Here is an 18634-nt window from a genome sequence, read left to right as displayed (position 1 = left end):
TCCAAATTCATTAGGTAGTTGCAACTTTTCCACTCACTTTTCTCTTTCGAAAAACGGAGAAATTACTTTTTCTCTTATGAGTAGGTCTCTTAAAAAACTGATTCCTAATACCCACCCAAATATTGATTCTGACGTATAGTTACAATATAGTGTGAAATATTGAGTATTTTAATATAAAAATGCTGGTTTTCCCATTTTAAAATCTGAGGCAGTGCTGAAATGTTCAAAATGCTTTGAGCCTAAAATATGAACCAAAAATAACCAAAAAATAAAAATATGAGAATAGGTGGCAATAATATGCAGAACCGTCATGTACCCGTGCATCAATTTACAAGACAAAAGCGAACTCTGTTACTTCTTCTATTTGTTATTGTGCTAACTGCAGCAACAACAACAAACCCAATTGCAAACAAAAACACTGCAAAAGAATTTAAAGAATTACCAGATTCCACAATACAACAAACTCAAATCGCTGAACATGTTTTCCCCTTTGTTGTTAAAGGTGTAAAGAGTGAAATAATACAAAAGTTTAAAGCACCACGTCACCCACACACCACTGATACTCATCATTATGCACAATACGAAATTGTATTATTGGCTATGCTACCATACGTGGAACCAGATCGTCATAATGATTGTTTCATGGCAAAAATGTTACCCGCACTCGAGCTCGGTATTGATATGGTGCAGCGCAGAGGTTTTCACCAAGCTTACATCGATTTTAAGCTTATTGCACGCGACTCTTTCTGTTCTTCCGTTTACGGACCAATTGGCTTCTATGAAGTTTTCCTACAACAACCTAATTTAAATGCCATATTTGGTTTGCCATGTGAATATGTTTTGGCACCGATTTCACGTTATGCTGGCGCTTATAATATACCAGTGATAACTACGGGTGGCAGCGCTTCAGCTTTTGGTAAAAAGGCGGGAAATTACCCTACTCTTACTCGTCTACGTGGTACTCAAGGCAATAACTTGGGTAATGCCGTATTTGCTATAATCAATGAATTCAATTGGACGCGCACAGCTTTGCTTTACGAATCGGATAATATTGATGATAAAGGATATTCGGTGTGTTTTTTTTGCTCATATGTGATACATGAAAAGTTGGGCGCACGTTCGGTTATGCAGCAAGGATTCGATCGTAATACTTGGAATGGCACAAAAATCACCAATATGCTGAGAAAGATTGAGAAGGAGGTGCGAAGTAAGTAGAACATAACAAGAGCATTGCTTGTCACTTAGGTACATAAGTACTTTTTATACATGAAATATGTAAATATGTTTAAATACGTAAGTACTTGTAAGCTTGGAGGATAATTTTGTATGATATTATTATTAATAATATTTTTCTATACATACGGGCCTCTTTCAATGTCATAGAATATGACACACTAAAGTTAAACACAAGGCAAGTTAGGAGTTAAGCCAGAATATGCGAAATCGAAGAAGGATCCAAGGGGTTGTTAATCGCAATACAAAACTTTATAGGTTCCCCGATCCAATAGTGAACCTGACCGCCACAAATATGATTGTATCATACACATATTTAGCAGGGAGGCTTTGGCGATGCCAAGTTCCTCATGAATCTACGGGGTGGTAGGGCGGATGTCCAATGTCGTCATGTAAAGCCGTTCCCGAGAAAGCCAGGCTACTACCTTAATGGTGCTTGTTACCTGAAGTACCGGATCTATATCCGCCAGAGGACCATCAACATCGATAACGGTGGGGTGACATAAGGTCAATGGCCAAAGCGTCAATTTATATTATTATTTCAAGCTGTATTTATTAGAAGCCATAAAATTTTAATTGAGTAAGGACCAGTTTGATCCTATTTTTCCCTAGAAAATTTTAAACTAAAAAAAAATTTCTCGTTTCATTCAACTGCACAAAACCAAGCGAAAACAATAAAAAGTAACACGAATTCAACAGTTGTAATATTTTGATGAAAAATAAGAATTGACTTTATCACCATTTCCGAGAAGCAGCATGGTCATAATTTCAATATCGTTGACATTTTAACCATTTGAAATTTTTCATATGGTCTTAACTTCAATTAGCTTGGTCTCCATTTGAAGTGGTCATATGCTCAATTGACGTAACGGCAGTTTACCTAATGTCGCCTCTCCTCGATAGCACTCCCCAAAATCTCTAAGAAGTAGCTTGCCTTTGTGCTGATCTTAAATTGCTGCATATGGCTATGGTATAATAAAATGGATTATGACCATTCAAGGTGGTCATAAGGCCAATTGATCTCATGGCCACTTGAAGTTCTCATAACGTCAATGGACCTTTGGGTCCCTATGTGACCTATGCGACCTTCTAGGCTATCCCGCCCCTCCACCCCCTAGATCCATGAGGATTTCGGGGTCGCCAGAGCCTCAGCTGTTAATGAAACAGGATTCGCCATGGATAGGTGAGGTTGACAATTGGTTTGGAGAAGCTATATATTGCGCTGGCAACCCCTTGAAAGGGTTGCGCTACACAACCCCTTGAATCTACCGTGGATATATTCTAACCCCTTACCCGCTGGGGGTTATTCTAAATTGTATTTCGCCCCATCGTCTTTACCGCTACAATAAGAAAAGTACATCGAAGATTCTCACTGGTCACACACAGCGCATTTTGATCAGAAATATCGAATATCTCAGCGATCTTACCATTTTCTCCGTCCTTTCCAAAAAATTGTTTCATAGAACAGACCTGGTATATTTTGAGTATGCACTCCCATTACTAGAGTAGGAAACCTAATCCGGGATATCATACGTACCGTGTCTATTAGATGATTTGCATCCGAATCGATACGGGCCGCCTAGGAATGTAGCGGGAAGGGACACTTCAATGGCGAAGGCTATTTATCCCCATATAAATTTTTCGAACGCTTAGCCCGCTTTGTAGCGCAAGTAGGCAGGCAGACATTAGGAAGCAGAAAGCGGAGTTAATTCTAAAACATGACTTACATATCTAAATTTTGCAAGGCAGAGCGAAGGTGTAACTCCTTTTAAGGAGTAATAATGTCGCGAAGTGGTGGTGATATGCCAATAATAAATAAGGTCGGTACGATTTTTGATCTTTTTTCCGACCCCAAGCAGATTTATGGTGGTGCTAAGCGATTCTGAGGTCCGCGGATAAAAATATCTTCTATATCTTGATGGGAAGTAAATCACTTTTTTACCTCCATGTCGGAGCAGCTCGGCGAAAGGTCTGTCAATTTTTTATTCTTGTAGGGCAGTGTCAGTGCCAATAAAACGGCAGAACTAAGACGTTGGACTGTTAATACCGACTATTATTGGATCTTATATCTCGCTTCTGATTCAAGTGCGCCTAATTGAAAAACGCCCTACGTAAAAATTCGGTCCATAACACCACAGCACAGAATTTGTTTAAAAATGCTTGGCCCGAACATAAATCCAGTATATTTCCTGCGGAGTTGTGGAGTTTTCTGAAATCATTTACAGCCACTTAGACAAAACTATTTGAGGTAGGGCACTATTCTTAGACAGGATGTTTTGGAATCGGCAATCGAGAAAATGGGATATAAAATTTCTGTAATAATTTTTATATAGTATACCACTGAAGCTAAATATATTAGACCGGCCCTTATTTTTTTTTTTCGTTAACCTAAAATATAAAATTTTGTAAAACTCGAATAACATTTGGTGAGAGCGCACAAGCGACAAAACATGAAAATAAGGTGGGCCACAGAAAGTTATTTACTTCTGCCCAGCGGCACGAAATCGGGAATTTTTTTTTAAATAGGGACCGGTGTAATCTGCATATCTGTGTACAAACCTCCACTTCCCTCTTGAACTTGCCAAATACTTTATTATCCCCTTTACTATTACAATTATTAAACCCAATTAAAATAGCTCGAAATTACATGTGATTTAATTTATGTAACGGTAGTATTTACCGTACGAATGAACGATGAATAATTATAAACTGTTATTATCCCTGAAATTTGCTGTAACTATAATTTCAATTTTTACCTAGTATCAGCAATTACGCGAGCTAATATATGGTTTCATATGGAAAAGTTAGATGCAGGTTTCCGCATAGTAAGCATTTTCATTAGACTGTGCGGAAAAAGGTTGTAAAAGAGAGTACTTTCCTTTGAACGTAATCTCTCTTCTTCTCTGTTAGAATTACTTACTTACTTAATTGGCGCTTAACCGTCTAAACGGTTATGGCCATCCAACAAGGCGCGCCCGTCGCTCCTTCGCTCCGCCAACCGGCGCCAATTGGTCACACCAAGGGAGTTTAAATCGTTTTCGACCTGGTCCTTCCAACCGAGTGGGGGCCGCCCTCTACCTCTGCTTCCATAGGCGGGTTCCGATAGAAACACTTTCTTGGCCGGAGCATCATCTTTCATTCGCATAACATGGCCTAGCCAGTGCAGCCGCTGCGTTTTAATTCGCTGGACTATGTTGATGTCTGCGTATAGCTCGTACAGGTCATCATTAAATCTTCTGCGGTACTCGCCATCGCCAACGCGTAGATGTCCATAAATCTTTCGAAGAACTTTTCTCTCGAACACTCCCAAAGCCGCTTCATCTGCTGTTGTCATGGTCCATGCTTCTGCACCATATAGCAGGACGGGTACGATAAGTGACTTGTAGAGTATGATTTTCGTTCGCCGAGAGAGGACTTTACTTTTCAATTGCCTACCTAGTCCAAAGTAGCATTTATTGGCAAGATTGATTCTTCGCTGGATTTCAGTGCTGATGTTGTTGCTAGTGTTGCTGGTTCCCAAATAAACGAAGACTTTTACTATTTCGAAATTATGGCTGCCAACAGTAACGTGGTTGCCAAGGCGCATATACTATTTGCTCGATGACAGCAGGTACTTCGTTTTGTCCTCATTCACCATCAACCCCATCTTTACCGCTTCTTTTTCCAGTTTGGAGTAAGCAGAACTAACAGCGCGGGTGTTTAGGCCGATGATATCAATGTCATCAGCATATGCCAGTAATTGCACGCATTTATAGTATATTGTTCCAGTGCGGTTAAGTTCTGCAACTAGTATAATTTTCTCCAGCATCAAATTAAAGAAATCGCAGGCTAGGGGGTCACCCTGTCTGAAACCTCGTTTAGTTTCGAACGGCTCGGAGAGGTCCTTCCCAATTCTAACTGAGCTGATGGTGTTGCTCAACGTCCTTTTGCACAGCCGTATAAGTTTTGCGGGGAAACCAAATTCAGACATAGCGGCATATAGGCAGCTCCTTTTCGTGCTGTCGAGAGCGGTTTTAAAGTCGAAGAAGAGGTGATGTGTGTCGATTCTTTTTTCACGGGTTATTCCAAGATTTGGCGCATTGTGAAAATCTGGTCGATGGTAGATTTACCAGGTCTGAAGCCGCACTGATAAGGTCCAATCAGCCGGTTCACGGTGGGCTTCAATTTTTCACACAATACACTTGAAAGGACCTTATATGCGATATTGAGAAGGCTGATTCCACGATAGTTGGTGCATTTTGTAGTATCCCCCTTCTTGTGGACTGCGCAATGAACACTTATATTCCAACCGTCGGGCATGCACTCTTCCGCCCATATTTTGCTAAGAAGCTGCTGCATGCGCCTTACCAACTCCTCGCCGCCGTACTTGAATAGCTCCGCAGGCAATCCATTAGCGCCCACGACCTTGTTGTTTTTCAATCTGGTTATTGCTATTCTAGCTTCATCATAATCGGGCGGGGGGACATATATTCCATCATCATCGATTGCGAGATCGGGTTCTTCATCTCTGCGTGGTGAATTTAGGAGAACAGAGAAGTGTTCCCTCCATAATCTAAGCACTCTCTGGACATCAGTTACAAGGTCGCCGTTTTCGTTCCTACAGGAGTTTGCCCCGGTCTTAAAACCTTCCGTCTGTCGCCGTATTTTTTGGTAAAATTTTCAGGCGTTATTCCTGGTGGCTAGCAGCTCAAGCTCCTCGCACTTACGCCTTTCTGCTTCTGCTTTTTCTTCCTGAAAAGGCGTCTATCTCATGATAGCGTTAACACACTCCTCTTGTCGCGCTCGCTTTTAACGTAGCCCTGTAGGCAGCGTCTTTTCTTTCAGTTGCAACGCGGCATTCTTCATCGCACCAGTTGTTTTTTGGTAGTCGCCGGTAACCAATTCTTTCCTCGGTGGCAGTACGAAGTGCTTTGGAAATATGCTCCCACTGCTCCTGTATTCCTTCAGGATGAGTTGTGCTCTCAGAGAGCAGGTGTGAGAGTCGAGTTGCGAAATCATTGGCAGTCTGTTGTGATTGAAGCTTTTCGACGTCTAGCTTTCCTTGTGTTTTTTGTTCTCTGGTTTTAGCCGCGTTGAGGCGGGTGCGTATTTTGGCTGCAATGAGATAATGGTCGTGTTCGATCTGATTGCGAGTATTTCGATCAGGAGACAGCCATGTAGCTTGATGTATCTTTTTATGCAGGAACCTCGTGCTGAATATGACCATGTTTCGAGCACCGGCAAAGTCAATCAGCCTCAGTCCGTTAGGAGCAGTTTCATTGTGTAGGCTGAACTTTCCGACTGTAGGGCCAAAAACACCTTCTTTGCCCACCCTGGCGTTAAAGTCACCAAGCACGACTTTTATATCATGACGGGGGCAGCGCTCGTATGTGCGTTCTAATTGTTCATAAAAAGAGTCTTTCAACTCATCGTCTTTCTCCTCTGTCGGCGCATGGGCGCAGATGAATGATATATTAAAAAATTTTGCTTTTATTCCGATAGCGGCGAGACGTTCGTCCACAGGTGTGAACGCCAGAACTTGGCGACAAAGTCTCTCTCCCACCACGAATCCGACGCCGAAACTGCGCTTATTCGTATGGCCACTCCAATAGATGTCACAGGTTTTGATCTTCTTTTTTCCTTGCTTCGTCCAACGCATTTCGGAATTAACGTAATGTAAACTTAACCTTATTTTATTATAAAAGGTCTGTAAATATTTATCAATCCTCTAAGTTTAAACAATAAAATTCATACTTCATCCCGACCGTAAATTTTTGGGTATATGCAGGAACCATTTCTGGGACCCTTTCGATATCATTTTTGGGAGGTTTGGGGGACAGACCATTCCGGGACTATTTTTTTAGATCATTTCGGAATTATTTTGGAGTTTTTTCGAGATTTTTTAGGCACACATTTTGAGAATGTGTAAGGGAACGTTCCGGAACTATTTGCATGACTATATTGGGAAATGTTTTGAGAATATTTTGAAATCATTTTCCCAGGATTCGGAAAAATTCGATATTGAATATGAAAAGTGATCGGGCAGTTATTGTTCCCGCACTGTTATTGTTGTCGAAAAACTATCGATTTGTTACTAAACAAAAATGTGAATTTGTTGTCGAACAGCTATCGATTTGTTATCAAAAAATTTCGAAAATTTATCGATTTTCTATGGAAAGTAAATCGATTTGTTATTGAAATTTATCGATAAAAAAGTTTCTCTAATATCAATAATAAAACGTGTGTTTTCTATATTTTATCGATTTTTTATCAAGAAGATAAAGATACTTGCTTACTTAATTGGCGCCTAACCGTTTAAGTTAAATATAGCAAACCGAGAACTCTTTGACAACGTTTGTTGATAACGTTGTTTTTCGATAACTTCTTGAAAGAGTTTTTTATCGATAGAAAATGTCTAACTCTTAGATAAAAAGTGGATGGCTCATCTATACTTCGTCCATAACACGCCGATAACAAATGAATATCAAACCAATAACTCGTCGATAACGGTACTCATATTTTCTTTCCTCTCCCCTGTTTTCTTTTTTCCTGGCCACTGCTTTCATCTTCTCCTTTTACCGATAAGACACCTCTCGAAGATTATCGGAAGTGTTATAGATGTTGATGGTCCTTTGCCCCAACGTACGGGATCTATACGTTCCGGTTACAAGCATCATTTAGGTACTAGTCCGACCATCTCGGGAACGATTTAATATGAACACGTTGAACCATCTGGGTCAATATTAACCCAATCCCTTTATTTTGCATGCAAACCGGTTATTGTCTGTGAGAAGCCCAAACAAGCAGTGCCAGAAGTTAACGGTTATTTAAAGAGTGGTCGTTGAATAACTGTTTTAATTGAAAATGCAGTTTGTGGAAAGTTTTATTTGGGAGCTACGATGTCTACTGACATGTCATTTATATTATATATACAAATGTAGATATCATATGCATTGTGTAAGCTAGACAATAACCTGAACGGGAAATGCAGGTCCCAATCTGGAAAAATAATGTTTAATCCATTGCGGTATTAAAAGCGAAGTTGTGCGCGTAACACGTGGTCTCTCTAGGTGATGATTAAACTCAACGTTTTAATGTCATTCGACGGAAGGCAGTGAACAAATAGTTGTACTGAGCCTTGGCGATCCTTCGGCGATGCAACTAATGACCAACCGGCTGACGTTGTGCTACCTTCATTAAGGTCTTCCAAGTTGTACATTCATAAGGATGATCACAACAACCTTCCAAACAAACACACCTTGTAACAGCTTGAAAATATTGTTATAAATAAGTAAGTCTTCAGTGACTACACATGTCGTTCACCTAAAAAATGTATTAGCTCCGTGCTGACGGCAGCGACTTGATACATATACATACACACAAATTATATGTATTTTGATAATCGGATTTTGATTTCTGAGCTTTAATTTAGGGATGTGCAGCTTTTTTTAATCGCTTTCGTATGTATGTATGTATTAGCGCCACTGGGCTGACATGTGTCAGTGCAGTAATATTATTACGAATCTGTTCTTTTGTGCATTTTTTTTATTATTACTTCATTTATATTAAGTCAGTTTCAGGTTTGTTCGTAAATTTTAGTAAAAAATGTAGGAATCTTGCAATATATTTAAGAGTAGCTTTCCGTGGAGCGATAGTCTTGAAACTTGCAAAATTCTTTAGAACCCGATTTGAAAGTAACATGAATGGAAAAAAATGTAATTGGATGTCACCGTGAGCGTCATATTTCAAAACTTGTCCAAATTTGAAAATTTTGCGATCGACTTTTAAGTATATTTGCGGTGTACTAGAGACTTGAAACTTTGGATATAAGTCCAGGATCAAAGTGAAAAAATGTTTACAAGAAGGAGCGTGGACCGAGGTATTTAGAGCAATTTAGAAAGTCTATAGAGAGAATATAAATACTTGTCATATGTTTTAAAGTAACTTCTAATTAGCTATAAACGGACCCCACCGTCATAACGGAACAAAGAGAGAGAAAAATTCCCTTAGCTTATGCTCTGCTCTAGATTAAAAATTATACATGTTAAGAATCTTGGACTCGATTTTTACGTAACTTCCCGGTGAGCTAAGGAGTTGAACACAGCTCCGAGTTCTATTAAAGGCCAATTTTGGAGGGAAAATAATTGACAACTAGCAGCCCGAGTCGAGATATTTAGAAAACCTATATAGAGCACGTAGAATCTTTCGATCAATTTTTCAATTGAAGTCTTATACTTTGTTTAGAGCGCCGAGACGCGTTAAGAAAATGAGAAAAATTTGGGCTGGGTAGCGCAGCAGTTCTTTCGATTCTTGGGTCGATTTTTAACTAAATTTTCGGTGAGCTAGAGACCTGAAATTCAAGATATGTTTGAGTTCATATATAGTTTAACATGGTTCAAAAACAGTTTCGCTAGGGGGAAGATGTTTAGAAATTTCGTGCCAAACGGGTAAGTCTTGCGATAAATTTTCAAGAAACTTTCCATTGAGCTACAAACTATCAACCTCATGTATCGCTCAAAGGATCTCCGAGACAATGCAAAGGGAAAAATATTCCGTACACATAGTAAAATACATCATAGGAGATTTGGAATATATCGATTGAATGTAACTAACTAGAAAGCTTGAGTCTTTATATTTTAAGCATAGTGCGAAAAGTGCCTACATATCACAATAGTTTCTGCTAAGGGGCGCACGGATCGAGGTATTTAGAAAATCATTTGCTACCAACTTTGAAGAGACTTGAACTGTAAACATCTTATTAGAAACAAAACTATAAAAGTAGAGCGCAATTTATAAATATTTAATATGTCTTTTACTACGAACTTTCCAATCCAGATGGACTTTAAAAAACAATTCGCCTAGGTAAAAAAATAGATAATAATAATAATAAATAAAAAAATTAAAAAAATTGCTTCAAATAAATGTTTTCATACATTTAAAAAAAGCAATATGGGCAATCCCCGATTATTAAAAATCATACAAACAGACAAAATTGGTTAATTCGTGGTAGTTCTATAAATAGAACGAAAGCAGCAACAAAACCAAAGTTTCTTTGAAAACCGCCGTACCAAGCATAGCTTTAACACATAATTGCATACGAAGTATGCAATGTGTAAAAGATTAAAATATGCAAAAAGAAGGCAATTGGGAAAGACTTAACAACAGGCATGACGTAGCTGAATGCGTTTACAACCATTTCAACTATCGTAGGGGTGCGAGTTCGACTCCCACTCCCGGGAGAAAAGGCTTTGAAGAGATTTACAAGGTATAATCGAAACAGCTGTCGCCTTGTCCGTCCTGATGTCACGTTGTTTAAATTTTTCCCAAATTATTAAATAATAATAATAATTAACGCGATTTACCTCCGAGAAAATTTAGGCCGAGCTCCTCTTCCAATTCACGTTGTGCTCTTTTTAATTTTTACTACATGCTTTATTCTAACTTCGAACGGCGGCTGGAATGCAGATGAATTTTAACCAAAGATTTAAAAAAAATATTTTGTTTCTATATCAAAAACTGTTTCTAAATTTTTTATGTTTCTTGGTAGGGGACTTGAACACAGGACCTTCGGCGCGGTAGACCACATCACGGCAACTGCTGATAAGCTGTTTACAATAGCTATTGTTGAAATTTTAAAAACAAACTCCACCAAATTATTTACATAAAGCATGTGCTTAACATATTTTTGTATTTTATTTTTACTTATCTCAACAAATTTGCTGTTTTCAAAATTAGCACATGCCTGCAATTTAAAATTTAATTAAACATGCGCGGATATATTTTGAAAAGGAGAAAAGAATTGGAAAAAAATTAACAAAACAAATATTCATTGCTGAAAACAAAAGGGCTTAATAATTTGTTTTTGTTTGTACATGAGACTTAATCTAATTTTAAAATTTTCTTTTTCTCCCAAATACTCAGAATATAAAATTTGGCGAAAATTCGATAGCATTTGGCGGAGGCGCACAAGCTACAAATTACTAGGGTAGTTCATTTTTTTAGTACAGTGAAAATAAAAAAGGTGAGTTCAGAATTTTGTGCAAATGGTCTAGCATCAGCATTTGCAAACTGGTGTAGTATTTTTAAACAAACCACGAACAAATTATATGACTTTGCATTTGCTCCGTCATTGCATATAAGCAAAACCAAAAACCATAGTGTAACGAATTTAGAGAAATTCCACTTATTCCAAACCTTCTGCTAACGTTCGAATCGCTAAATTGTTGAATAAATAACTCCAATATTCAGTAATGCAAAATGGTCTTTATTAGACTACTTTGCGAGTACTTCACAATAACTCTTACTTCACAACTAATTGCGTATTTAAATCAAACTGCTTACTCATGCCTCAGCTTGCGCTGCTTTTACACTCTTGGTTTCCTCTTTCACCCATTTCTTCTAAGGTCTAATAATAACGTGAACTTCATGCTTGGTTACCAACCATATGAGTGATTTGTTTACGTACATACGAGTGGCTGCTTTGTATCGGCTTAGTGATGATAGTATCGCTAGTGATGCTAATATTCGTCACAATAGTTTATTTTTTCAACATTCAATAGCAAAAAAGCAACTGTCAATCCCAAACAAAATTTCCAGAGAAACAATTTTTTATTAAAAAAGTTGTTCACGATTCTTAGAAAATTTTTGCTTTAGCAACGTTTCTAATATCACACATACGCAAAACTCTGAACTGCCTTATTAATTAGTATCTAAAAAGATATCATGCAAAATTTTCAGCTTATTATTTTAATTTTTAAGGCGCTTGATCGATTTTATTATTTCCGTAAATATCACAGCTGAGAAACTTTTGATTGCAATATTTGATTATAGGTAAATTGATTGCAGATTGTAAATTAAATAATCTAACAAAAAAAATTTAATTTGATTACAATCAAGTCAAGTTGGTGGTTGTTGATTGGAAATCAAATTGAATTTTGGACAAAGCTTCTTTTTAAAATTTTTCAATGGAAATCAAAATTAAAACAAAGTTTATACAACAAATTTTGTTATTCACTACACCTACACTTTTTGAGAAATCTGTTTTGATGTAAAAACATTCAAAGGGCATCAGCAAAAGCGGTATGATAGTCATTTTGTCAAAATAAACATCCTTCATGGTTTTAAGCTCCTTTATAAACCACGAATCTAACTGTTTTATATGCAATACGTAATTCAATTATACTAGCTGCAGAACTTAACCGCTTGGAACACTATTCTATAAAAGTGTGCAATTACTGGCATATGCTAATGACATTGAATCATCGGCCTAAACACCCGCGCCGTTAGTTCTGCTTACTCCAAACTGGACAAGAAGCGATAAAGATGGGTTTGATGGTGAATGACGACAAATCGAAGTACCTGCTGTCATCGAGCAAAGAGTCAGCGCATATGTGCCTTGGCAACCACACTACTGTTCGCAGCCATAATTTCGAAATAGTAAAAGACTTCGTTTATTTGGGAACCAGCATCAACACTAGCAACAATATCAGCACTGAAATCCAGCGAAGAATCAATCTTGCCAATAAATGCTACTTTGGACTAAGTAGGCAATTGAAAAGTCAAGTCCTCTCTCGACAAACGAAAATCATACTCTACAAGTCACTTATCCTTCCCGTCCTGCTATATGGTGCAGAAGCATGGACCATGACAACATCAGCTGAAACGGCTCTGGGAGTGTGCGAAAGAAAAGTTCTTCGAAAGATTTATGGACCTCTACGCGTTAGCGATGGCGAGTACCGAAGAAGATTTAACGATGAGCTTGATCGAGCTATACGCAGACATCAATATAGTCCAGCGAATTAAAACGAAGCTTCTGCGCTGGCTAGGCCATGTTATGCGAATGAAAGATGACGCTCCGGCGAAGAAAGTGTTTCGGATGGCCATAACCGTTTAAACGGTTAAGCGCCATTTAAGTAAGTAAGTAATACATTCAGTTGAATTTCCGCGATTAACGGGACTTTGTAATAAAAGGTAAACCGGACGATATGTGATAATCGGCACGTCATATGATAAAAGATAACCTGGAAGATGCAGGTCACACGTGGAATGATGTCATGAGGATAGCACCAAATAGAATAAGATTCAAATCGATTGTCGAGGCCCTATGCTCCAATAGGAAGAAAAGAAGAAGAGAAAATCTTAAACTACTATATTTCTAATATTTTCGTTTCTACGCGCTCATCAAATGTTATACGGTTTTCACCAAACATTTTATTTTGGGTAACTGCTTGAAAAGCAAACATTTTCAGTCCGGCAGTTTGAAAACAGAATTTTTTTGTTTGAGATTTTTGGCACAATAAAACGAAACAGTTGTTTTTTCGCATAGCAATATATTTCGTTTACTCTACGGTAACCGTCTTCAGGGTTGAAACTAATAACAAACATAAAAACCAATTAATAAATCAATTCAAATATACCTACAAACATAAAAAACTGATCCTACAAAGTACATACATTTTATTTCACGTCCTCCCTCTGTGACGGAGTTTCATACTGATTATTCGTTAACAGGTGTTTGTAAATATGCGCGCAATCATCTATATCCCTCTTAAAGTTAAGTATTATGTCCGATGACCGGTTTATTTATTATATGCAGAATTCTCGCGTCGTCAAAGTTTGAAGTTTGGTGAGTGGCCGGTAGTGGTACAGTGGGCCATGAGTGCTGTTTTATGGTTATCGACAGTGTTACATTTTTAATATGGAACTATACTCGGAATACGTTCGTTTGAGACTACCTCACGAGGTCCAAATATATCAAATAAGTATATACATAATATTCCAAATATAAACCGATTCCACAATTCTCAAATGGAGATGAATGTTCAGAACATACGGAGTGAATAAGTTAACATGCTCAAATAGTACATTTCATTATGCCAATTCCATTATTTACTTATAACATTTTTACGTTAATCGATTTACTAGTTGAATTTTTGACGTTCAACAATGAATTTTAAATTGGTTTAGATTTCGTATTTTCATCGGTTTACGAAGGTGCACGATTCCTTGGTGTCCGTACTTTTCATCATTGTTTACTATATAGTTTGGCAGCTTAAATTGAGGTTATGTTGCGAATAGAGTGGAAGGCACTCGAATTCAGTGAAAGAGACACTGGAATGGAGTGGAATAAAGAACAGTAGGAAGAGCAGAGTTACATTGGATTAATATAACTTCAATCTTTGCATCAATATTAAAGATAAATTTAGAAAAAATAATTAAATACTTGAGTATAAGCAAACATTTTCTTTCAATTACAGCAATTAAGGTGTCCTAGATGCTATATGTTCCAAAATTATAACATTTTATGTCTGTTTCAAAATTTAACTTCAATTTCCCTAAGATTTCCGTAATATGGCCATTAGTGATGTTTGTGTGCGTGTGCAAATTTTGAGCGATCAGCTGTTAGTTGCGCTACTTAGTAAAGTTTACAATGCTTTTTCATAAAATACCTACATACATATGTACAGCCACACTAAAAAATTATGCCATAGTTACCAAATCCTATTTCCACTACTAATATTTTTCGAAAAATCGCAAAGCAACAACACATTTGACGGATGTCAATTCGACTTGGGAGCAAGATGGCTGCAATTGTCAAAAAATTTGTCAGCCGAGCAAACCTTTTGTGATTGAATCATGATGTGTACTCATACCTACATATTTATGTACAACTATTTAGATTGATGAATGAATGAATAAACTTCATTTACAAATTTGCTGATGTTTTTTTTTTCGGTGTTGAAATATTTTATGACCGTCTTTCAAATTAGTCAGTAAATTACTACGATATTGACATTTGTGTACAAACATTACATTAGCATATCAATTAAAAGTAAATATATGCACATTAGGGTGTTTCATTTACAGGAAGATTTTTTAACTTTGTGGTTATAGTATTTGTTATTATTACTAGACCTCGATGCACTGCTTCCTTCATTTAGATCTGTTGTGTTTAGCCGTTCAGCCTATTACTGTATGTGGAGACTTTTTATGTACCTAAGTACCTCTTCAGGCTTTTTACTTCATATCATGAAGGGATTAAGAGTCACGCTACCTAGACGAGAGAGTCTCTTCTTTCTCTAGCTCACAAAAGTGACATATTTGTGTATTGGGAAGACTTAACTTATTTAGGTCATCTGGTGGACTACAGCGTACCATATAGTACCCATTGAGAGTTCGGTAGGCCCTCTATGCTTAGATTAATGGCTAACGATACTCTCGTTGCTTGGAGTATAAACAATTTGGTTCGACCTCGCCCTGGGTATTCAATCCAGTGAGGTCTGAACTGCTTTGTATCCCAGTTAATTATGGTCTCTTTAGCGTGTGCCTTTGTGAGTCCATTGTTGAGAACACCAACGCATTCATCCAAAGAAATAAATATAATAAATTAAGGTGGGAACTCTTCGTACCAACAAATATTTTTTTAGATATACGAGGTAAAATACCGATTTATATCCTTTTTTTGGCACATCTCACTTTATTTGTTCAAAAATTGTAAGTTGGTAGCAACCTTGTAAAATCCCAAGCAGCTATGCCTAAATGAAAGAGCTTTAAATGAGAGGTTTTATAGAAATAATACACTCTTAAAGTGTTTTCGATATAATTAGACTAGGTGGCAACCACGGTTAGCAACCTTACATAAAACCATCAAAAAACTTTCATCCAAACTGGTTCAACCAGTTTCCAGATTGTGGCGGACATATAAATACAGCAGCGAACAGAAAATTATCAGTGGCAATTATTTTCAAATTTCGTAAATTTTTTTATTTACTATATTTTAAGAAAAAACTTCTACTAATTTTGTTACTGAAACTATATAAACCAATCTCAAGTAAGTTTTCGAAAACAATCGGGAAAACTTTACTAAAATTTCGAACTTTTTATTCGGAGTTCTCTTGTTTCTCTTAATTTAATAATTGCAGTTTTGTAGCAGGGTGCAAGGAATGTTTGAAATATATATATTTTTTTTTTTCACAAATTTTTTATTTTTTTTATTGATCTTTTTTTTATTTATCTTTTCATTTGTAATACCAGTTAATTGAAAAACAAACATTTGTTTTCATTCTCCAAAGAGTTTGCTTCATTGCTCACACATACAAATTTTTCACACGGTGTTTTGTGTGATCAAGGCATCCAAACTCTTGCTTCGCGATGTAGAAGAAATGCAAAATGAGTTCGTGGACTATGCTTCAGATATAGAAGACGAATACTATACAATGTCAAAGTTTAATGAGGATAGAATCTTTATTGCCAGTTGTAAGATGCGCTGCACACACGCTTCAGTTGGTTGCACATGACTTTTAAAACTGTGCATAAGGACTTAGAGGCTTGCAGATCAGTTATAAAGAAACTAAGATCATTCTTCAAAAATTGCCACAACATAGCGAGTATTACGATGCCACCAATAGATATAATAACTCGGTAGAACTCTACATTTGATATGATGGAAGGTTTATTGAATTTAAAAGACTATTTCAATACAAATGATAACGAAATTGAGTTCGATGTTGAGATTAATTGGCATTTTATAGGAAATTTTGTTTCTGCATTTAAACCAACGTCAGAATGCTGTAAGACGGAGCAATATATTTTTGGCGATTTTTACCGGGACTGCCTGGTATGAGAGGTAAAATTGAAAAAGGAAGTGGGAAATTTAATGGAAATTTAAATACAAATTTTTCAGGCACATATGTACATATATTGAAGACTTATGCAAATACAATATCAGTTAACAACTTTTCTAATAGAGCATGCAGTGACACAGCTTCTAGCTTTGTAAATATACAGCCTGATGACCCGTATGGAGATTTAGAAGAAGAATATAATCTACAAAAAAGTGATACAATACCAACATACATAACCCTTCGATAGAAACTGTAGAACTTGGCTCATCATGAGATGACTCCATTTCATACCAATATTCTCGAATACTGGAAAGACTCTGCGGCGGATAGGGACATTCGCGCATTAGTGGAGATAGCATTGGCAGTTCCTTCTAATCAGGTGTATGTTGAGTGAGCCTTCAGTGCTTTACCAACTATCCTTATAAAACAAAGTACAAATCTAAGTGGCGACTGAATCAACAATCTCTTAACTATTAAATTGAATGAAAATTTGTTACATCTTGCCCAATTTTAAACAAATTATAGATACGAATATGTCTTCATAATTATTATCCTTCACAACTAATTATAGCGGTTATAAATAAAGTTGAGTGACGAAACCAAAATTCGGCCGTACGTTAATGTGTACATTATCTTCTCCTTTAGTACTTAAAAATGAAGAAAAGTGTTTAATACATAGCTTGTCATCTAATCGCACATAGGAACAGTTTATGATCGCTTTGTGCAGCTGTGCGGTATCGTGACAACTTCAAGCCTCTATCCCAATACAAATCCAGCACCACAAATCCTCTCATTTACACTGTGATAAGAAAGTGATATCAGCCTTTGTTTCCATAAGGAAATCAACGATGACATGTCATCACCATCGCGGCCTTTTCTACTAAGGGCCCGGTCGCTTCATATGCTTGCTTCACTGCAACTGTTTTCAATATTGGAAGTCCAAAAGCTAAAGGAGAACTCTGTAATACACGCGTTTCTTTATAAAGCAAACCACTTATGCCCTTACAGGCGCCCATCGTGGTGAACAGTAGGCGAATATTTCGGAGTGGACTCATTGAAGCTCAGCTAAAATCTGAATCTCCACACCTTCAGGTTATCGTGTCTCAAAAATAGGTTGCTTATGTTCCTCAGGGCGCGGGATCGAGAACGCAATAGCCCTCGCAACACATATGTATATCTGCTGAAATACTTGATAAATAGGGAGGTTGTTTGCTTAAGAATGTATAAAAAAAATCATTCAGTTGTATAAATGAAATGGAAGCAAAATATTTGTCAAAATTGTGTAAAGGCATAAATGAATGTAAAAAAATTGTTTTTTCTGAATTTATAGAATATTTAATTATTGGTCAGTATCAAATGAAAACAAATGTTTGTTTTAAAATTGATTCGCAGACGGTATAAAAAAATTAATTGAATGAATTTCAATTATTTGTAAAACAATTTTTCTGACCCTGTCCCTGTTTTGTAGCCCTTAAGTCTAAAAACGTTATGAGTCTCTCAAATGATGCATTGATTTTTAGCAATATTTTTTCCGAAGGGTGTTCCAGATTTTCTTCGATATAAAAAAATTGCTTTACATATTGTATGGAGGAAAATGAAAGCATTATTCGAAACACAAATGTAAAAATCAATGCGAGTTTAGAGAAACCTTTAACTTGTGCCTTGCTAGACTAAAATTGATTGGGCTATTGAACTGTATACTCGAAAAAAATTCAAACTTTTAACGATCATTTCTCCCAATCGACGGCGCTAACATGATCGTTTTAGCCGAAGTTGACTCCATCGAGTTTAAATGCATC

The 18634-nt window shown here is 36.9% G+C and overlaps 1 protein-coding gene across 6 annotated transcripts in view; it reads left to right on the top strand.

Annotated features, from left to right (window-relative positions):
* Nucleotides 1–18634, top strand: part of LOC137248796 (atrial natriuretic peptide receptor 1) — a 115590-nt gene that overhangs the window by 45825 nt on the left and 51131 nt on the right. For 2 of the 6 annotated variants that reach the window (XR_010952188.1, XR_010952189.1), the window contains exon 2: nucleotides 209–1207. Coding sequence is in view for 1 of the 6 variants with exons in the window: in XM_067779705.1 (XP_067635806.1) it covers nucleotides 277–1207 (931 nt within the window). In the remaining 5 variants the exon portion in view is untranslated. Of the gene's footprint in view, nucleotides 1–3; nucleotides 1208–18634 lie in introns of those variants that run through there. The other 4 variants (XR_010952191.1, XR_010952190.1, XR_010952192.1 and 1 more) reach the window with 4 other exon arrangements.

This window comes from Eurosta solidaginis, chromosome 1 (genome assembly GCF_040869045.1).
Source record: "Eurosta solidaginis isolate ZX-2024a chromosome 1, ASM4086904v1, whole genome shotgun sequence".
NCBI lineage: Eukaryota > Metazoa > Arthropoda > Insecta > Diptera > Tephritidae > Eurosta > Eurosta solidaginis.
Note: the sequence above shows the minus strand (reverse complement) of the source record. Positions and strands in the feature narration are given on the sequence as shown.